This window comes from Python bivittatus, unplaced genomic scaffold (assembly GCF_059951505.1).
Source record: "Python bivittatus isolate LINGU-HERP-01145 unplaced genomic scaffold, Pbiv_v1 ctg000250_np1212, whole genome shotgun sequence".
In the NCBI taxonomy this organism is placed as follows: domain Eukaryota; kingdom Metazoa; phylum Chordata; class Lepidosauria; order Squamata; family Pythonidae; genus Python; species Python bivittatus.
Window position 1 is genome coordinate 986,087 of NW_028277057.1, and position 22,866 is coordinate 1,008,952.

Here is a 22,866-nt window from a genome sequence, read left to right on the forward strand (position 1 = left end):
GGTTCATTAGCCAGAGAGCCGCAACATTAAAGTCTTTTCCACCAATACAAAAGTGAGTAAAAAACGAAGTGTGTCATGGAACCCCATTAACCAATTTATTAATTAAAAAAATACTGGAAAACACTTTGGCTGCTGAACTGGCAGCATTTTTCATTAACCAATCAAATTTGATTTTATTACCAGGGTAGTTTATTTTTTTCAAGATCATAGCTAAGATGATATGATCTATAAACCCCATCCTACGAAGGGCTGTTCAAATCCTGATTAGATATTTATTTCTTTTGGCTTGTTCTCGTTAGCTTTCCCTTCCCTTCTCCCTCCTTGCCTGAAACAATCTATCTTGCCTTCCTTTCATTGCCTAGCAGAGATCTCTGCTCTCCCCACGTCATCCCGGGCCAAGCCTTGCTGCCCCTGCTCCAAGAATCAGGTGTGCTGCCCACCATGGAGTGGAAGATGAGTGGGAAGGGGCTCCTGGAGAGTGGGGCTGCTCAGCACAAGGGGCCTCAGTGCCAATTGTGTAGTCTGGCCAACCAAGTCCAACTCTTCCCCAGAGATCCACTGGATCAGGCTGAAGCAAGCCCCCGGGGCTCCCAAAAATAAATATTTATTTATGGTCAGTGGCCATAAAAGATACATTGCTCTAAAATCAAAACATAAAACATTAAGATGAAAGCATCCATATGGTTCAAAAAAAGCTATATAATCCCATGGCAAACTACAATGAGTTTCCTGAAGATCAACATGACTTATCTGCTAAATGGCTAGCAATAAGGTCTTCTGCTGAGTTGTCACAAGTAAGGGCATAAGGAGATCTCTGTTCCGGATTGAATAAAATGGGCAATGGAGAAGCTCATGACCAACTAATTCAATCTCCCCAAGCAGGCACAGATAGACTTTTTTGCAGAGGAATGCCATGAAATTCCCCTTCTAACAGGGATGAAGGCAGCACATCAAACCAAGCTAATGTGAAACTCTCCTTTTGTAGTAGTTGAAGGATGTAGGCAACGGCTGCTGGAAAGGGTCTTCTGAATAAACCTGAACTATACAATTCTGAGAGCCAGTTTGGTCTAGTGGTGAAGGTACCAGGCTAGAAACCAGGAAACTGTGAGTTCTAGTCCCACCTTAGGCCCAAAGCCAGCTGGGTGACTTAGAGCCAGTTGTTCTCTTTCAGCCTTTGCCTTCGGAAGACAAGGGCAAGCCACTTGAAAATGTTGCCTAGAAAACTGCATGGAGCTGTGCATGTAGTAGCCAGGAGTCAAAACTAACTCAAGGCCCCAACATTTTTTCAAAAATGGCTGCCCAGCAGATCCTTCTGAAGATCTTGGTTTACACCCTGCTGTTTTGGGGTCAAGGCCAACTGGGCTTGAATACTGAGTAGGAGTTGAAGTCTGAATGTACTGCAGTTGTCTGAAAGAAAATCAGCAAGAGCTAGTCCAGCAACTACAATGACAAGGGCATCTTGAAATGACTCCCTGTGGTCTCTACCTAGGCTGTGTTTATAACATGTTCAACCGGATCAGCTAAAGACCTAGAGGTCTCACTCACATTTCCAGCTAAGCTTGGTTAGTGTTAACCTCAGCCTGTTTATGTGGGTGTGGGGTGTTGTATGAACACAACCCATTTAGTTAGATTATGATTTACTATATTTCCAAATCTCAGAAAATTAATTAATTCAGAGCCAGGTTAAGCATGCTGGGTGAACACAGAGTCCTAAGTGAGAGTGACCTGAAGAAAGGAAGAAAATATGAAGCATTTCCCTTAAATATATTAGTTTATAATGAAGGGAATAATTTCTTTGTGCCACATCATTATGTCGTGATTCAATTCAGAGTATCATGGAAAAGGCACAGGATAAATTAAGGGAGAACAAGCTAAGAGGAAATACTGTAGAGTGTATAAATTCTAAGGTTTTCCCACCAAATACAAGTAATATTTTAGACTTAGCACAGTAAGTATGAATTTAGTAACAGAAGACTGCTTATCCAAAAAAATGTAATGTCCATCAATTCATATATTTCAACAACAGGTTGTTAGAAATAAAGGTGTAAATTCTGGGATATGATAGAAATTCAGATTCTGGGAAAAAAAGTAATCAGAAAATCAATTTCATTATTAAAAGACTGACATAGGGATTTGGAATTAAGCATATTTAAATGTTAGCTCTTTACATCTAATAGGTTTCTCACAGCTGTTCCAGCTCTAGTTTTCATGCAGTTTTCCCCTGATACTCAGGTAATTTTGTTTACCGGTTTAATTAACTTGAGGACGAGAGCGGGAATCCCAATGGATAAGCATATTAAAAGGTGGCAGGAGAATTTAAAATACAATTGATGTTAAGTTCTAATATAATGGAAAACCATCCAAAGGACTCCATCTTTTCTTCAGTTCTGTTTTGCTCCATGCATTATCAAGTTCTTACTTCCTAGGCCATTTCTGAAGACCAAAAGCTGGGACTAAGGAAAACCACTCTAAACCCAAGAGCTATGATATTCAGCCAAATGTTCTTTTTAACTTGGTAGTCATTAACAGGACACACATCCACACCCCTGCATTCTGTGTTAAGCGGTCTCTTTTTATCATCCTGTTCATTAAATGACTTGATCCTCACTTCATGCATGAGGGTGTCATAACAGTGAAAGGTGTGTGGAAGGGGAAAAGTAACAGTCAGTTACTACTTTAGTGCCTTGGTTATCAGTATGCCAGGCCAATCAGAAGCTGAACAGCTGGTATAGCATATACTACACTGGCTTAATTTTAACTCTGTTGGTGTAGCTCAGCACATTGGGCAACTCCACCCATTTGGTTAACTTGCAGTGTGATGAGTTATACAGACTCAGAAAATGGATTAATTTGGGAGCCAGGTTCAGGTGTTGCGTGAATGCAGCTATACTATGATCTGGATTAGCTATTGTTCTGGAAATTAAAGCACAGTGATTCACATACAGTTCATGGACATAAGCCTCCAAAAATTAGATTGGGATAAGCTCACAATTTGATTTTGGGAAGGAATTTCATAAGGATTTGGACTACCTGAATGATGACCCTTAGCTTTTTTTTCTTCCTTCCCCCAGTCCATAAATGCATGCAGGATAAACCTTATTCCTAATGTGGCTTCCAGAAATTGGAAGCAAAATAGTGTTGAGGAGAAAGTGGCTCTCCTCTTGCATACTGTTTAGTTCCTTAGGAAAATGGACATGAAAAAAGGGAGTTGATGCAGAAGAGGATGATATAAATTAAGACTTTAATTCAATGTTTCCATGGTATCTTACTGCTTATTGATAAATGACATTGCTCTATGGTATTTGGATTGTGCAAGGAGTGAGGAAAATTGCAATGATTTTTTAAAATCTCTCACTCTTGTATGAAGGATGTTTCTTTAGCAATATTTTACTCAAGAAAAAAATTAAACAAAACCATAACAGTTTAAAATTGGGCCACAGTTTAAACAATTGAATCCTATGGCCCACATTTCTTGGAGCTGGAGGATTTTTTTTTCTCAGAAAGGCAACACGTACCAAAAATAATGTATTTCAAAGTACTGGGGGGGGGGGGGGGAATCAGCATTATTTGGCAAATATTCCAATTTACAAGTGTAATTACACATTGCATTGTTATCAGTAATCACATCCTTCCTTCTCTGAGTTCAGGCTGGCATATATGGATTTATTGTCCCAAGACTGAGACCACTATCTATTAAACTTCATAGCTAAGGAGACACTCCCTCCAGGCCTCCAACATTGTATTGCAGTACAGAAAAACCATGCTGGATCTGATGCCCTCTAGATACAGTACTGTGCAAAAGTTTTAGGCAGGTGTGAAAAACTGCTGTAAAGTAAGAATGCTTTCAAAAATATATATTGTAATTGTTTATGTTTATCAATTCACAAAATGCAAAGTGAGCAAGCAGAAGAAAAACCCAAATCAAATCAATATTTGGTGTGACCACCCTTTGCCTTCAAAACAGCATCAATTCTTCTAGGAACACTTGCACACAGTTTTTGAAGGAACTCAGCAGATAGGCTGTTCCAAACATCTTGGAGAACTAACCACAGATCTCCTGTGGATGTCGGCTGCCTCAAATCTTTCTGTCTCTTCATGTAATCCCAGACAGACTTGATGATGTTGAGATCACGGCTCTGTGGGGGCCAAACCATCACTTCCAGGACTCCTTGTTCTTCTTGACGCTGATAGCTCTTAATGACACTGGCTGTATGTTTGGGGTCGTCGTCCTGCTGCAGAATAAATTTGGGGCCAATCACACGCCACCCTGATGGTATGACATGATGGATAAGTATCTGCCTGTATTTCTCAGCATTGAGGACACCATTGATCCTGACCAAATCTCCAGCTCCATTTGCAGAAATGCAGCCCCAAACTGGCAAGGAACCTCCACCATGCTTCACTGTTGTCTGCAGACACTCATTATTGTACCGCTCTCCAGCCCTTCGGCAAACAAACTGCCTCCTGCTACAGCCAAATCTTTCAAATTTTGACTCATCAGTCCAGAGCACCTGCTCCCATTTTTCTGCACCCCAGTTCCTATGTTTTCGTGCATAGTTGAGTCACTTAGCCTTGTTTCCACCTTGGAGGTATGGCTTTTTGGCCGCAATTCTTCCATGAAAACCACTTCTGGCCAGACTTCTCCGGACAGTAGATGGGTGTACCTGGGTCCCACTGGTTTCCACCAATTCTGTGCTGATGGCACTGATGGACGTCTTCCGATGTCGAAGGGAAGTAAGCATGATGCGTCTTTCATCTGCTGCATTAAGTTTCCTTGGTTGACCACTGCATCTACGGTCTTCAGTGTTGCCCATTTCTTTGTGCTTCTTCAAAAGAGCTTGAACAGCACATCTTGAAACCCCCGTCTGCTTTGAAATTTTTGCCCAGGAGAGACCTTGCTGATGCAGTAGAACTACCTTGTGTCTTGTTGCTGTGCTCAGTCTTGCCATGGTGTCATGACCTATGACATGAAACTCTTCTACAACCTCACCTTAGTAGCAGAGTTTGGCTGTTCCTCACCCAGTTTTAAGCCTCCTACACAGCTGTTTCAGTTAATGACTGCATTTCAACCTACATATGAAATTGATGATCATTAGCACCTGCCTGGTATAATTGGTTAATCATACACCTGACTCTAATCCTACAAGATCCCTGACTATGCAAGTGTACAAAGTGTGCAAGTGTAAGAACTGATGCTGTTTTGAAGGTAAAGGGTGGTCACACCAAATATTGATTTGATTTGGATTTCTCTTCTGTTCACTCACTTTGCATTTTGTAAACTGATAAACATAAACAATTACAATATATATTTTTGAAAGCATTCTTACTTTACAGCATTTCTTCACACCTGCCTAAAACTTTTGCACATTACTGTATGTTGGGCTCCCATAATTTCACAATACACCTAGAACAAGCACAAAGGCAACCTGCTGTCTTCTAATTGTCCAGGATTACAACATCCACAATCCCTTGCCATTTCCCAAGTGAACTGGAGGAGACATCAGGTTGCCTCCTAACATAGAAGTTCAGAGAGGACACGGCAAAGAGCTGTCAGTTCATTCATGCCTTGAAAGCCACTTGGTGGGTGATTCAAGGGGTGGTTAAGAAGTATCTAAGGAAACTGCTGTCAAATAGCAAAAACTGAGGCAGTGCTTCTAACCCTCTGACCATCCTTGGTCCATATTAAATGTGGAAATTACACAAAAATCAAAGTTTCTTTGCAGAACATATTTGAGCAGGTGTCAACACACTAAATCAACCCAGAGTTCTTACTCAAAGCACAAATGACCAAGGTCAAATTATCCTACTTTGGACACATTATGAGAAGACCCAGCTCTCTGGAGAAGGCTCTAGTGCTGGGAAAGGTGGAAGGAAAGAGAAGAAGACGACCAGCAGCAAGGTGGAGGGACTCAGTTACAGAGGCAATGAGTGCACCATTGGAAGACTTGAAGGACCAGGCTGGGGATAGACTGTGATGGAGAAAATCTACGTGGCCAGTAGGAGTCGAAAACGACTTGATGTACATTATCAATCAATCAACACAGCAGCATTTGGGGGCTGGTGGACATACTTGGAATTTTTAATTTTAGTAAGCACCCTTGCAAAATGGCTTCCAAAATGGGATGAGTATTTATTAACAGAATGGCTGCTTTTATGGATGTGGCTACTCACTAAGCAGAAAACTGGTGAAGCACAGAGGGAAGTAATTTGAACAAGAAGCTAAACTCAGCCCAGCTTCAAATGCAATGCCACTCTTTTGACCCCACATCCCACCCAAATAAGAGAAGAGGTAAAATCAGGAGGTAAATTAATAAGGCTGAGAGACAAGTAACTTGATAAAGAAACAGAATAAGGCAGATGGGTTGACCTGAGCCCAAAGGTTAAATTTCACGTTTGCTGCAAGGAAGCACCAAAAATAAAAAAAAATCCTGCTGATGCTCAGAGAAACACATATCCTCCTCTCAGATAGGTCAGTGAAACACCTGCATCAGACACACAGATATACTGCACTAAAAACAAAACATACAAACGCGAGTGAAACACCCTCCTTCTTAAAACAGCATCACTCAAGGATGCTCCCCACCAGAGAACTGTTGCATTATAACACCCCATCACATGCTAGGCATTTCTGTTAGTGCAGACTAGTAAAATCAGTTGTACGCTAACAAGGAAGCTAGCATGGAAAAGTACCAGCAACAACCTGGGGAAAAGCCTCAAATTTCAGGAGGCAAGCCCCCGCAGCTTGTCACGTGCTCAATCGAAGCACATGATCCCTTGTGTTTCATGTATTATCATATATGGTTATGGGCTTGTATTAGGTAGTGTGACGTATATATGCTTAACCCAGCTCTCTGATGTATTAACCCAGCCCTCTGATGTACTAACCCAGCCCTCTGATGTACTCAATAAAAGAGGTTTCCAGACTCCGGTCTGGGCGCTCTCATCCCCCTCAAAGGAGAATCAGTTTGGTGTCTTCTTTCCCCTCACTCGTGAGAGGCCCGCTGTAACTGCGTGAATGTTACAGAGAACCCCTTTCAATCTTTGCACATTTCAAAACGAAGCTCTCAACTTCATCTGACACCCATTTTAATAATAAATCTAGTAGATTTATTATTAATAATAAGTAATTAATAAGGTGCTGGCAATGACCAATAAAGCCCGACATGGCATGAGGCTGGGTCATTTGCGGGACTGCCTCTCCCAGATTACCTCTACCCATCCCATCAGGTCTGGCAGAAGGGGCATGTTCTGTGGCACGTTACAGGTCCTGTCCTCGTCAGGACCCAGGAGGAGAGCCTTTTCTGCCATAGCACCCGCCCTTTGGAACGTTATTCCCTCTGCGGTTAGACTGGCCCCAATCTTGCTGGCCTCCCGGAAGGGCCCAAAGACATGGCTTTGCCATCTAGCCTGGGGACCCAGTAACTTGGGTATGGAGCCTGCAAAGTGACTGTATTGTTATGGAAATTGAGCACTCTCCCACAGATTATGTTTTTAATGTTTTTATTGCTTTAATGTTTTAATCTTTTGTTATGATTTTAGTTATTTTTGGTGGGGTTTTTTCTGTGCGGTTTTAACTCTGTGAGCTACCCAGAGTCATGTATACGAGATGGGTGGCTATGTAAATTGAGCAAACAAACAATTATTAATTATTATTAATAATAATGCTAATAATTTATACTCCTTAAGGATGTCCTCCAGACTCAGAAACCTTGTGGAAGTACAAATGGCTTTGGAGCCTGGGGCCCTGTAATCCATTTATTCTCAAAAATGTTTTAAGACCCCCCCCCCCAAACACACACCCAACATTATCAGGACCACAGAGAGATTATAAGGCCCAAAGTTTCTATGGCCACAGTAGTCCCAATGGGCATCACAGTTTAGAATTGCAAGGAAGCAGCCACAGTCCATTGGCAATCTAAGAGAACTAAGAATTTCCTTAGGTGATTGTGCTGTTTGTTCCCTCAGAGATAACACATGACAAAAATAGGTATGTATGGATGTTAGCCAGTAACTTTGATGGACATATTTGCACCACAATCATGAGACCCAGCTAAAGAAAACATTTCCAAACTGTGTTTTGTGACTGCTTGCTTTCTTGTGGGATTGCAGCAAAAATATTTTAGCATGAATCCTTAGATGTTGCATTTGCAGAGGCCAGAAATCATTTTATACAAAGCAAAACAAATTGGAAAAAAAAAGAAGTACTTACGAGTCTTTGTTCTGTTTCATTCTATGAATGTCTTTAAGAATGCCCATCATATCTGCAAAACTACTGGCCTTTGAGAGAGACACTGAGTCGTCGTCGTCAGAATCCTTCGGGTCAGCTTTGCAACATTCAGAGGTTGCAGAACAAAGCATGGAAACAGATGGAAGTTCAGGACTTTCTAAGTCAGCCTCCTCCTCTGTGATATCACTAATGACAAAGGAAGTTGTAGACTGGAATGAGGGTCCAAAGCAGGGTAAGGGAGAAGACACATTTGAACTTCCTGGAGATAATAACTCGGGAGTTAATGAAGAGGAAGCTGGAAAAAAAAAGAACAATATAAGGAGATATGAACTGGCTGCCATATTAGGGGTTTTATTCTTGTAGTAGAACCTGTGTTAACCACTTACCTTGGTTGACATCCTCACCAAAAGCATTATAACCCCTTTTCCCCCACCGGGACTCAACAACTTCCAATAATGCAACATAAGGGTCTGTAACTTCCATCCCACACTTTCCTGTTACAACCAGCAACTCCTAAACAGAAAGGCTTCCATGTCATCTAGTTATCAGCCCCAGACAGGCAGAGACATAAAACACCACCCCCAGAGGTTATTCTTTTTTTCAGTAAGAACTAGGCCTGCCTGCTTCTCATGCCAGAAGCAGCTTTTTCTCACAGGCTTGTTTTAACAGCCTCTACACAAGAATGAAAAAATATTTTGTAATAATTTTTGGAACCAGAAAATCCTGCTTTTCAGCCTTGAAGGGCAACACGTTGCAAGCCTTTTCAGAAGCAAGCTCTCAAACAGGCATCAGAGGAGAAGGACCAAGAGCCACTGTGTTATATTCAGAAGGTTCCAGGACCTTTTGCTTTAACTATGATAGCTTTTGTTAACCAGAATTAAGTGTTAATACCTAACCTTAAGAACAGGCTCCAGAATCAGACACTGGTTTGCAATACTGTAACTGTTATAGCTGCACTAAATCTGCTAGTTATTTCCCCATTCTTCCAGCTTTTCTGCTTTCAAATGGATAAGCAGGTTGTACGTTAAACCCCAGTTTCAGTGCATATTTGAGATCTTAAGAGGGCAGTAATGTGATTAACTAACAGGGGTTTAATAGCTTCGGTATGGGTGTTGGCCTCAGAGGCAGGTAAGTCAGCATAGGAACCAAACAGACTGGCAAGAAAGGGACACGGCATCGTCTCTGCTCTGCCAGCCCACTCATGTGCCTGCACAGGGCCTCTCATCACCAACAGCCACTAGGTAAGTTGTTAAACAACAAGGCTGCTGTGATTATTCCAGGCCTAGTTATTCTGCAGACTCCCCAAAGAGGAGAGAGACCATAAAAGAGCGTAAACACGACAGCAGTTCATAAATTATGAAAGGGTGATCCCACTGAATCCCACCTCTTGGTAAACTAAAGTAGTGGGATACAGTAAATTGGTTCTTAAGTTACAAAAGAGGAAGCAGGGGTGAAACAGGCCTGTTCAACACAACAAATGGGAGAAAGGAAGTGAGATAACTTGTAGCACACTTCAGGCCCAGATGTTCCGCAATGGACATGACATTCTGTCCCAAAGAGAGAAAGCCTGCCCTTGATCAAATCTCATTTAAAAGATAAGCCACCTAAGTTTACACGAGTTCTTGCGGCAAGTACGTGGGAACATGGGATATACATGTTTTGTATATCCAAGCTAGTTCTTCAAATTTGCTACCAAATGCTCAAGCTAGGCTCAAGATATGCTACCTGCTACTTCTGCTTGCAGAAACAGTAATAATTTTCAAAGTACACCTACTCCCGCAGGTATTCATGTCATATATTTCATAAAGTGTGGATATTTCGGCTTGGTTTTATTTTTTTGCACGGCGCCTTCGCTATTGGGATGCTGGGCTTTTACCTGAATCTCCAGCGACAATTTTAGCGATCTGACTCCTCAGGTGACTCAATTCTTCCTGGAGTTCTGTGGTTCGACTCAAGGCAGGTAAACAGGGTTTCTTCAGAGCCAGCAACTTTTCTTCCTGCTTCCTCAAATTTGGGACAGAAGCATTCCGCTGAATAACGAAGAGTGGGGTGGGTTTCCATTTGTGCTTCAGTGGACGGGTGTCTGTCCTAGAAGTCCAGAATCCCACATTTCAGTAAAACTGGCCCTAATCGACAAGAAACAGCTAGCCTGAATTGAAGGGCTGTGCAATGGGTCCTATTCAAAGGGCAAAATGTGCTTCACAGAGCCTCTAGATCAGTGTTTCTCAACCTTGGCAACTTTAAGATGTGTGGACTTCAATTCCCAGAATTCCCCAGCCAGCCATGCTGGCTGGGGAATTCTGGGAGTTGAAGTCCACACATCTTAAAGTTGCCAAGGTTGAGAAACACTGCTCTAGATGCACACAAAGCACCAGCTGGGAATGCCTTAAAGCAACAACATATCTTCCTGGCCTCTGCATCTGCTGGGTGACTCTGGACAAAGACACATCTGGTGAAGGTGGTCCCAATGGGGCATATATGTGCACCCATCATCTCTCAGAATCATGTCTTGCTCTCAGAATACGGACTGCTGGACAGTCCCAGTGAACCAGATGAAAGCACACAGTCATCTCTGATCCTGCCCAAGATCCTTTGGCTGTCCAATTATAAGAGACCACGAAGATGGAGAAGCTATGCAACGGCAATTACAAAAACACAGTTTAAGCCTACGACAAGATCATCACGTGAGAAAGAAACTTAAACTGACCCTGCCTTAACTCTTTAGGAGAAAAAGTCAAAAGGGTAGAAGATGAAAAGGAGAAGGAACATACCTGACTCTAGCATATGTTTCTTCATCATCAGAAGCAATCCAGGCAACATCTGCCAGAGTGGGGACCGGGGGGGTGTCATTGAAATAGAAATCAGAAATGTCTGGTAGTGTCTGGAGGAGAGAAGAGCAGGACACAAACCTCATTAGCTAGTTCAGCACAAATTTGTCGCACTGTTCTGCGGAAGGTCTTCACTCTGTAAATAATTCCTGCTTCATCTTTGGGCCCATGTTGGCTAGGAATTGTAGAAGTTACATCTGCCAAGTTAGGGAAGGATGCAGAAAACCAACACCTTGTGAGCCTAGAAAAGAAGCATAATCTGAAACAGGCATATCCTCACCCCTCAATCAGGCAGTCTCTTGTTCTGGATTCCAGCTGGTCATGCCTTTCTTAGATATTGTAAGCTAGGGGATCTTGTAATCCCTGACACTGGCCGTGCTAGCTACCGTATAGGAGTTGCAGTTGAAAACATCTGGAAAGAGCACACCAAATTTGCAAACCCAGGCAATAAGCTGATACAGGCTGAAGCAACTCAACTGTCACTCAGTGCCTGCTTTTTCTAAATGATCACAAGTATTTGCTGATGCTGACTGAGAATGCCCATATTTTGACTGATTCTTGGGGGGTGGGGAAGAGGGGCGCTTATTGTGTTTGCTTTGCTGGTCTTTGTGACTATAATAAATTCGTTGTTCTTTTGCAAAAGTCCAAATTTCCCTTGAGAACGAGCTAGCTCTCCGGTTTCAACTGTTTCTGTCAGCATGATGGCAGCAGCTTTGCTGTTAGAGAAAATCAGGTGTGGGCAATTTCCGCAGGAGCGGCAGCAAGGGTGAAGGTCATTTACGGACCATGGCTAATTTGCAAAAATGTGCTGAAAAGGAGGCACTCAGTTCTTCTGAGGCTGGAAACAATCATGAAACCTACAGACTTGAGCCCATAGCAGGTATTCTGCACACGAGGCTAAGCAAGGATGGTGTTTGTACACTATGCATCAAAACCTCCTAGCATGTGTGCTTTGCCCAGAAGCTAGAAAAGCCGCTTCATATAACCCACGACCTCTGAAGCCTATAGTGATGTAAACGATGAGGAAGAGGTAAGACAATTATTTTTCTGAAAACTTTGCTGCAGCTGGAGAGGCAACTCTTATGCAAGTATTGTGCACATAAATGGATCCTGGAGCCACAACAGAACTATAACAAAAGTGAGGTTCAGCAAAGATACAGGTCCTCACTTGGAAGAAGCAGGGGTTGGCAACCATTTAAGGCACCGGCCCCCACCCCCATGAAATGTTTAACAATCACATGTGATCTTTTCAGATTGTTAAGTCTCACACAAGCTCCATTTTCTCATTCCTGTGATCCCAGGAAATATGAGAACGCTGACATTTTAAGAGTGATCTCCTAAGATTCCAGGCTTAAAAATGGCATTTAGTTTCGAAGGTCAGTGGATGCCATCTGAGGTGTGACAGATAACGGGTTTTCTCCTCTTGTAGAATATGTACCAACATTGAAGATTTGGTGATTACTAGTGGATCATTTTGTTTAGAATGCTGGAATGGCTGGGTTGGCTTCTGGTTTTGTATAATTTATTCCATCATCAAAGTAAGCCTTTGAGATTTCATATCTGATGTTTATTGTAAGTAATACACTTGATTCTGAAGACAGCAATCTTATTTGTTTGTACTAATCTCCTGAATGCATGTAAAACCGGGCTGTAAATTACCTTGTGCAAATACTTCTACATTAAGTACCAAAAAACATGTTCTAAAGTCAATAAAGAGAGCTTTTTAGCAGGTACACTGCCTTTCTTCTAATAGCCTTCTACAGAATCTGAAAGCTATGGAATAAACAGAGTAAAGACTTCCAAAAAAAGTTGTAAAAATATTAGTAAATATTAAATAACCTTTTATCAGTTAAAAACATTTGTTTTAACCCCAAACTCACAACTGAATAGAACTGAACAGAATCATTCCTCCCCTGAAAGTGGCAGAAATACACAATTTTACCTGGAAGGAAGCCCTAGGACATGGTTTTAAAGGAAGGTTTGTCCCAATTCTTCTCACAAAACTGCGTGATGAACCACAGGGTTTGTTCTGCCAAATCGGTATTGTCTGAGGACCAATACAATATTAAATGAAATTATTCGTCCAGCAGATAAGGAGTAGTTCTAAAAACTGCCTCTTTGGTTTCATGCAAGAGAGAATTAAATATAAATTTAGAATTTGCTGGGCACTTGTAGCTGAGTTTACTGTCATCACAGAACAGAGGGAGAACCATCCAAAATTTTGGATAAACTCCTCAATGGAACTTGAGTTACTTGTATTCTTGCTCTTGTTTGCTCAAACAACTCATAAATTCTTTTCTGTTGCTTATATGTTAGTTGTTGGGATACTAATGGGTAATGTGAAATGAACTTTCCGACTGTTGCAAAACTTTGCACCCTAAATCTATCTTGCTGGATATGTACATACTACATATCCTAGTCACAACAGTACTATGAAGCCTCGTTCTGTCAGCAGGTCACAGCAAGCCACTACAACCCTGATTCGTTAAACTGTAGTTCATCAAATTAAGCAAAGGGCTAACACAGCAAACCACTTTTGATGACCTACTCAACCACTTTTTAGTCTAGCCTGTTGTATAAACACAACATGAATTATTTGAGGAGTCAGAAAAATACAAAGCAAACAATTGAAAATGATAAACATTTTAAAGATAGCAGCCTTGATACAGTTTAATTAATTAATATTATCAAGCAACATCATGGAATGTATATTGATCCAAAATATTAACTTTACTTGCTGGTCTACGATAGTTCTCTTTAAAAGGAATTTATCTTTATAATGTACTAAGAAATTTGTAAACAACTGGTTTTATAAATACCTCCAATGCACACTGGGGCTTCAGCTATGGGTCAGTTTGTGCCTGATCATTTTAAACAGTTATTCTGCAGGCAGTTTATTAGTGTCTAAAGGCTGTGGAACTTTTCTTTAAAAACGAGACATCAAATTTCATTTTCAGAACTTTAGTATGTAGACTGTATACACCAAACTGACTAACTGATGCAAGAATAAAGACAATATGGGAATTGGAAAAAGGCCTATCCACAATTCTAGAGCTGCTCTTGAATCTTAAACTGAACAAGTGATAGGGTTGGTTTTTTATTTATTTATTTATTTATTTATTAATTATTAAACTTGTATGCCGCCCATGTCCCCCAACAGGTGACTCTGGGCGGCTCACAATAACAAAAAAGGAAAAGACACCAATCCCTCCAACAATGGCTAAAATCCATAAATAATTAAAACAGAAACATGCATTAAAAATGTCCTAACCCCCCCCTATAAATTTTAGCCCTAGTTCTCTTTCCTAATGCTTTGCTAGGATATGAATTGCCAAGAAGAAGGAATTTGTTCTGGAAATTGGAAAACATCAGCATTTCGTTTTTGTCAAAACAAAAATAATTATTATGTCAAGTGAATCAAGAAGAGAACTCTGCCTCCATCATAGGAAGATTAATAGTTTCTGTAACCTTGCAGGTTGGCAACCTTTTTCAACACATGGCTTGGGTATGCCACTGAGGATCCTGTACAATGGTACAATCTTAAATAAAAAAATTCCAGAGCCAACTCATATGGTGATCATAATGGAACAATCTCACTTTTGAAATCTCACTTGAGAATGACAATTACAGTTTATTATGGTCATAAACCAGCATCATAAAAAGAAATTAACTTCTGAAATTAGCATATATATATATGTACAATATAAAACATAAACCACTGACAGTTATAAAAATAGAGATAAATGTGAAACAAGTCACAATTATCAGTGGTGTGGGAGGAGGGCGTGTGAATTTGGGGAGTTTTTATCGTGACCCATGGTCAAAGCAATAAACAAATTGAACCGACTGAAGTTGGGGAACCTAAACAGTTTCTCTCCAAATGGTAACTGGCAACAGCACAGAACTTAGCTATGTTTCCAGAGGTTTCTGCATACATGTTTGTCAGCCGAAAGAAATAACACATTTCCTTGTTTGACCTGCAAGAACAATTTAGCAGCGGGGAGTGGAATTAGGTCTGAATGCCAGCCTGTGTGGAAAGGGCAGCACAACAACACATGGGACTCGCTCAAAGTCACCCTGGTCCTGACCTGGATGCTGTTCTATCCCTTGTCAGCAACACTGAAGGCAAGGTATTAAATCTCACTAGGGAGAAGGCTCAAGCTGTTAGGCAGCTAGGGGGGATGAAGGACCTTAGGGCTTGCCCGGATCATAAAGCGGGAGGGGGGAAGAAATCCACTCATTTTGAAGACTGGAGTGCAGGGCATGTTTGCTCAGTTCCAAACTGGCTCCCACCTTGCCCAGTGTAATCAGATACTGGATTGACAATTGCGCCTTCTACAGTCTAATTGGTGTCTTTTTCCCCCCCTCCAAACTGGCTGTAGCTATCCAGTAGTCTTAAGGAGGTGAGAGATCCTGGGATAAAGAACGGTTTGGAGCAGAATCTAAAACATTCAAGGCATGGGAGAAGTTAACCCAGATACCCAGAGTTAGCTATTTACATTTCTCCAGCTCTGGCGTGATGGTGCTCCTATGATTAAACAAGTGCACAGAGCAAATGGATCATCAAACACATCAACCCAGAGTTCTCACTCGAGGCACAAATGTGCAGGCACATATTATATCATACTTTGGACATATTATGTGAAGACCCAGCTCTGCGGAGAAGTTTATAATGCTGGGAAAGGTGGAAGGAAAGAGAAGAGGAGAATGACCAGCAGCAAAGTGGATGGACTCAATTCCCACAATGATGGACTCGCCACTGTAAGACCTGAAGGGCCAGGAGAGGGACAGATTGTCCTGGAGAAAATCTAACTGATGTAGTCACTATGAGTCTACACTGCCTTGATGGCATATAATCAATCAATCAATCAACCAATCAATTATCCAATCAAATAAATAAAGTAATAAAGCAGGGAACTGACTACTTTGGCAATGAGGGACACAGTCTGTTACCCATTCAGTAAGTGCTTGCACAGCTTTTCACCCTCTTTCACATGTAGATACTTTTTTTCTTTTTTTGCTTAGTCTTTGAAAACTGTCTATGGCAGGCTTGAAGCTTCAGGCCTCAGCTTCATCGTGCCAAACATACACTGAACACAAAAACAAGGCTTTATACATCTTTAATTTTCAAAATAATGACTTGGTTTAGGAGAATTCTACCCACTGTCAGACTTAGAGACTGACATTCTCTAAAGCAATACATCTGGAAGAACAGGCTAATTTGTCTTTTAATGGTTGCTTTTCTTATGGCGTTTGGGGGTTCTTTTCATTTTAATGTTTCTGTATCTGTTTTTACTTTACACCACCCACAGTTGTCATAGAGGTGTGTGGCCTTATAAATTTCTGAAAGTATAAATAACATAAATAATAAGCAATCCATAAGGGTATATTCTCAAAGGAAACAATCAGGTACTTACTGATTCAGCTTCCATCTCTGCCCATACAAGAAATATAAGTAACTCACAGGAAAAAACTGAAGCTCCAGGAATTATATATAAGCCTCATAGTATTTCATTCCTAAAGGAAATGATTGAGTTGTTATGAACACAGATTATTTACTCGGATAAATGCAGATTCCACAGTTGTTTCATTAAATTTAAAGAAGGTAGCAAGACCTGGGAGAAGGCCTTTAATGATGCTGTTGGAATGGCTGAATGGTGCAAAACAGAAAAGGCAGTTCCTTGTACTCTACAAAAGATATTCCTCATAGACACTTACGCAGCCTCTCAATTACACAAATTCCCTTGATAATCTGCTTCACTGCTCAATTACACAACTATTAGGATAACTTTCAAGCAGTATGACAAGTCCCTTGATTGATGAGGGCTATGCCACTCTCCAGCCTGATAAGAGGGCAGCTACTTTATTGCTGAAAATAAGGAACACAAATTAAAGCAAAATGCAGGACTAAGACACAGACCGGCAGTTTCTCCAAGCACGTCTTTTGCCACTTTTACCTGTCATTTTTCACTTATTTCTGTTGGAAACTGTCATTAATATGTACTGATTGAAGTGAAAGAGAATATTCCCTTGTAGCTACAATTAAGATTTCTTTAACTTCTCATAAAAAATGCTTCAATCCACTAAGTAAACCTTCAGTTTAAAGCTTTAGCATGCATTCCTTTGTTATCACCTGGAAAATATCACTCGTAAGAGAATTAAAAGTTTGCCAAATACCTATTAATTCACCAAGTTATGAATGAGAGGCAACGCACTTGCTATAAAGGTGCAGCTCAGCTGGAGGGGGCCATTTCTGAGTTTCTTTTTCCAACTCTGCAGATTTCATTCTCTACTTGCTGAAATCCAACGACCAAGCATGGGATGAATTGCAACTGGTAATAAGACTATTAGCATCCTCAAAAGAAGAGCAACAGAGCAGATCTGATGCAACTTCATTGTTTTAGTCCAGAGGCCTTTGCCAGAGAGGGGGATCCGGTGAATAAAAGTAGCATCGTGCCTTTAAATTCTGCCCCTTCTGTAGGCGACACTGCCTGTCTCTATGAAAGGACAAGGCTTGCAGTGTAATGCTGTTTTCATCATTTTGACAAAGGCCACCAATCCTGTGAGCACCTAATTTTGTTAGATCTAGACCAGTGCTTCTCAATCTTAGCAACTTGAAGATGGGTGGACTCCAACTCCCAGAATCCCCCAGCCAGGCTGGAAGTGGATTTCTTCCAAGGACAAGGACAATTACAAAGCCATTCTTCAGCTAGGCCATTCTTTGTCCAGAGGATGAAAGGATCCTTCCCCCTACCCCAAAGATATCAGGGAGCTTCTGCAAACATGACACATATCCTGGCATTCTCTTGTGCTGGTTAATGACCACAATAAAGTTATTTCATTTCTTGGCATTCTCTTCCCACCTAAATATGGAACTTACCAAATAATCAGAAGGAGCTCAGCTTTTCCTCATAATGGAAGATCTGTGGAGTGACATCCCATTCACCAAAGGTATCCACAGAACAGATCAGTGACCATTCCAGTTTTGGATTGTTCTGCTGAATAATAACATAAACCACCTTATTTATAGTATAGGAAAATGAACAAATGCTGTTTGTGTGAAATAAAATGCTAAGAAGTACTGACTCTGTTCTATAAAAACATGTTACGCTTTCGTTTCCCTTCTTAGTCACCTGACTTTGTGATGCAATTATCTGGTTCCTAAAACCAACCAGATAAGACAGCTGATAACCCCCAAATATGTGACAAGGACTCTTAAATTGACCAAGTTTCACTGCTTTATGGACATCTCTCAGTTTGGCTTTGAAAACACAGTCAGCTTTCCAAATATAATCTCTCATCTGGTTTCTTGGGATAACTGCAAAGCATGAGCACTCTAATCTCAAATCAACAACTGCTGTGAAAAATTAGTACTGCAGTACACATCCTACGTAAATGAGCAACAAAGCAGAACATACAGAGACCATTTAACTCCCTGGTTCTTTCCAGAAGACTTTGCAAATGCAACATTGCCTAGTTCTGAGCAAAGAGACTTAATGATGCAATTATTATAGGTTCAAACGCTAATACAGCCAACAAATCAGCGAGGAGCTGACAATCTTAGACTCCCGTGTTTAAAAAGGGAACATTCTTTCCCAATCTGGGTACCTACCCAATGTGCTAGAGCTATAATTTCCAAACCTCTCAGCCTCCATGGGGAAAACTGACCTAAAAAACGTTAAGACAGTAAAGCATTCTGCGCAAGTGTTGTAGGAAGTAGTAATACTGTCATTATTTATAAAGTTTTCTCTTGTGCTATTCCAAAGTTTAAAATAAAATAGGTCAACAACCTTGTGTCACGCAAGACTTAAAGCGAGGTAGGAAGAGCACTCAGAAAGTGGCTCCTGGAATTCTTTCTAGCCCCTTAACAACAACAATGCTCTGGGTCACGTGACCAGGAAGGAGGCGGGCTTAGAATGGAGGAGTTGGCAACATTGCAAGCAGCTGCCCAATTGCCTTTCTCATCAGGATACACTGGAATGTTTTTTTTCTGGAATGTTTTTCTTCTTAGCGACAAGCTGATGTTTCTAAACTCAATCTTCTTTTGATAGTTTCTTCCCACACTAGATTTGGTCCTGCTCTATTCAGCTTTTGGAAAGTTATCCTGCTAATGGAGAGAGAGAGAGAGAGCGCGTGTCCCAAGCTCCTTTATGTTGTTTCTCCCCCCCCACAAACATTCCACTGAACTGGAAAGAATAAAAAGACATATAAATTAAAAGGAAAAATAAGCTATATTAATGAGAAAAAAAGAGAAGAGGAGTGAAGAGGAAGCTCTCTCGGAAAAACCTGAAACAATTTGGGTCATAAGGAAAATAATAAGGATCAAAGAAAAGAAACAGATATCAAGTGCTAGCAATTGTAGCGTAGAAGTTCGCAAGGGGGAAAAACAAACGAAGAGGAAAAGAAATAAACATCAGGTTTAAGTAGAACATTAAGCTAGCCAATTAAGTCTTAGTAAGATCTCCTGTTCTCTTAGGCCAAATTCCTATAGTTCCTGTTAGTCATGACAACCTTCAGAAAAAAGAAAGCAATGTAATTATCTGACATGTCCTACAAAGCTAAGCCTCCAATCCAGGGTTTCTCAACCTTGGCAACTTTAAGATGTGTGGACTTCAACATATGCTGGCTGGGGAATTCTGGGAGTTGAAGTCCATGCGTCTTAAAGTTGCCAAGGTTGAGAAACCCTGCTCCAGTCGCTATCTCTACACAAAGCCAAGGTCAACACATGTGCTGTTCCTGGTATCATTGTCAGCCAGCCCAGGATAACTATTCCTGATAGCAAAAGTTTCTTGACAAGTCACTTAGACAGAGGCATAAATAGAGTCAGCGCTTATCTATCCTTAGTTCACATGTCATGTAGAATGCAGACCCGGGTCCCTATGCCCAAAGTGGAGCTCTGTGGAGGAAGAGGGAAGTCAAAGAGGGATTTAACAAGATCAGCAGCAAAAATGCACAGCAGCGATTAAAAGCTTATGCTCAAGATAACTCAGCGGCTGATTTAGCTGGAACAAAATAAGGCACTTGTGTTTTACTCAGCTTACACTGATAATATAAGGCTAAGGTATCTTTCTGGAGGTGTATGGAACGGAAAACTATAGCTTTGTGTTCCAGTACCAATTTTTACAGAAATCAACATTGGTCCAGTAATATTGTATAAGCTTCCCTAAAAATCAAAGGAAAAAATGATTTTTTTTCAAAAGTCCACATATAACCACTTCATGGATCACTGCCTTGTCGTGGCGAAGGGGCTTGCATAACTCAGTGAAGCCATGAGCTATACCGTGCAGGGCCACCCAAGACGGACAGGTCATGACAGAGAGTTCTGACAAAATGTGGTCCACTGGAGAAGGAAATGGCAACCCACTCCAGTATCCTTGCCAAGAAAACCCCATGGACAATGTTAAAAGGCTAAAAGATATGATGCCGGAAGATGAGCCCCTCAGGTCGGAAGGTGTCCAATATGCTACTGGGGAAGAGCGGAGGGCATTTCCAAGTAGCTCCAGAAAGAGTGAAGCGGCTGGGCCAAAGCCGAAAGGACGTTCAGCTGTGGATGTATCTGGAAGCAAAAAGAAGGTCCGATGCTGTAAAGAACAATATTGTATAGGTACCTGGAATGTAAGATCTATGAACCAAGGCAAGCTGGATGTGGTCAAACATGAGATGACAAGATTGAACGTCGACATCTTGGGAATCAGCGAACTGAAATGGACGGGAATGGGTGAATTTAATTCGGGTGACCATTATATCTACTACTGTGGGCAAGAAACCCTTAGAAGAAATGGAGTTGCACTCATAGTCAATAAGAGAGTGGGAAAGGCAGTAATGGGGTACAACCTCAAAAACGACAGAATGATCTCAGTGCGTATCCAAGGCAAACCATTCAATATCACAGTCATCCAGGTCTATGCCCCAACCACTGATGCTGAAGAAGCTGAAGTTGACCGCTTCTATGAAGACCTACAACACCTTCTAGAACTAGCACCAAAAAGATGTCCTTTTCATCATAGGGGATTGGAATGCTAAAGTAGGAAGTCAAGGAGTAATCGGAATAACAGGCAAGTTTGGCCTTGGAGTACAAAATGAAGCAGGGCAAAGGCTAATAGAGTTCTGTCAAGAGAACAAGCTAGTCATAGCAAACACTCTTTTCCAACAACACAAGAGACGACTTTACACATGGACATCACCAGATGGTCAATACCGAAACCAGATTGATTATATACTTTGCAGCCAAAGATGGAGAAGCTCTATACAGACAGCAAAAACAAGACCAGGAGCTGACTGTGGCTCAGATCATGAGCTTCTTACTGCAAAATTTAGGCTTAAATTGAAGAATGTAGGGAAAACCACTAGACCACTCAGGTATGACTTAGATCATATTCCTTGTGAGTACACAGTGAAGGTGATGAATAGATTTAGAGGATTAGATTTGGTAGACAGAGTGCCTGAAGAACTATGGACGGAGGTCCGTAACATTGTACAGGAGGCAGCAACTAAAACCATCCCAAAGAAAAAGAAATGCAAGAAAGCAAAATGGCTGTCTGATGAGGCTTTACAAATAGCTGTGGAAAGAAGGAATGCGAAAAGCAAGGGCGAAAGGGAAAGATATAAGCAACTGAATGCAGATTTCCAGAGAATAGCAAGGAGAGATAAGAAGGCCTTCTTAAATGAACAATGCAAAGAAATTGAGGAAAACAATAGAATGGGGAAGACTAGAGATCTCTACAAGAAAATTGGAGATATGAAAGGAACGTTTAGTGCAAAGATGGGCATGATAAAGGACAAAAAGGCAGGGACCTAACAGAAGCAGAAGAGATTAAGAAGAGGTGGCAAGAATACACAGAAGAACTATACAAGAAAGATCTTAATGTCCCTGATGTCCACGCTGGTGTGATCACTGACCTTGAGCCAGACATCCTAGAGAGTGAAGTCAAGCGGGCCTTAGGAAGCATTGCTAACAACAAAGCTAGTGGAGATGACAGTATTCCAGCTGAGTTATTTAAAATACTAAAAGATGATGGTGTTAAAGTGCTGCACTCAATATGCCAGCAAGTTTGGAAAACGCAACAGTGGCCACGGGATTGGAAAAGGTCAGTTTATGTTCCAATTCCAAAGAAGGGCAACGCCAAAGAATGCTCAAACTATCGCACAATTGCACTCATTTCACATGCTAGCAAGGTTATGCTCAAAATCCTACAAGCTAGGCTTCAGCAATACATGAACCGAGAACTACCGGATGTACAAGCTGGGTTTCGAAGAGGCAGAGGAACTAGAGATCAAATCGCCAACATTCGCTGGATCATGGAGAAAGCACGAGAGTTCCAGAAAAATATCTACTTCTGCTTCATTGACTATGCAAAAGCCTTTGATTGTGTGGATCACAACAAACTGTGGCAAATTCTTAAAGAGATGGGAGTACCAGACCACCTTACCTGTCTCCTGAGAAATCTGTATGCGGGCCAAGAAGCAACAGTCAGAACTGGTCATGGAACAACCGATTGGTTCAAAATAGGGAAAGGTGTACGACAAGGCTGTATACTGTCACCCTGCTTATTTAACCTATATGCAGAGTACATCATGAGAAATGCCAGGCTGGAAGAATCACAAGCCGGAATTAAGATTGCACGGAGAATCATCAACAACCTCAGATATGCGGACAATACCACCCTAATGGCAGAAAGTGAAGAAGAACTAAAGAGCCTCTTGATGAGGGTGAAAGAGGAGAGTGCAAAAGCTGGCTTGAAACTCAACATTAAAAAAACTAAGATCATGGCATCTGGACCCATCAATTCCTGGCAAATAGAAGGGGTAGAA

The 22,866-nt window shown here is 41.2% G+C and overlaps 1 protein-coding gene across 3 annotated transcripts in view; it reads right to left on the reverse strand.

Annotated features, from left to right (window-relative positions):
- Positions 1-22,866, reverse strand: part of MTFR1L (mitochondrial fission regulator 1 like) — a 29,864-nt gene that overhangs the window by 2,787 nt on the left and 4,211 nt on the right. The window contains exons 3-8 of one of the 3 annotated variants that reach the window (XM_088140934.1): positions 17,936-18,050; positions 16,473-16,572; positions 12,998-13,102; positions 10,999-11,108; positions 10,104-10,315; positions 8,210-8,522 (exon numbers count right to left, since the gene is read on the reverse strand). In XM_088140934.1, the coding sequence (XP_087997060.1) occupies positions 8,210-8,522; positions 10,104-10,315; positions 10,999-11,108; positions 12,998-13,102; positions 16,473-16,487 (755 nt within the window). In that variant the 5' untranslated portion in view covers positions 16,488-16,572; positions 17,936-18,050. Of the gene's footprint in view, positions 1-8,209; positions 8,523-10,103; positions 10,316-10,998; positions 11,109-12,997; positions 13,103-16,472; positions 16,573-17,935; positions 18,070-22,866 lie in introns of those variants that run through there. The other 2 variants (XM_088140933.1, XM_007443343.4) reach the window with 2 other exon arrangements.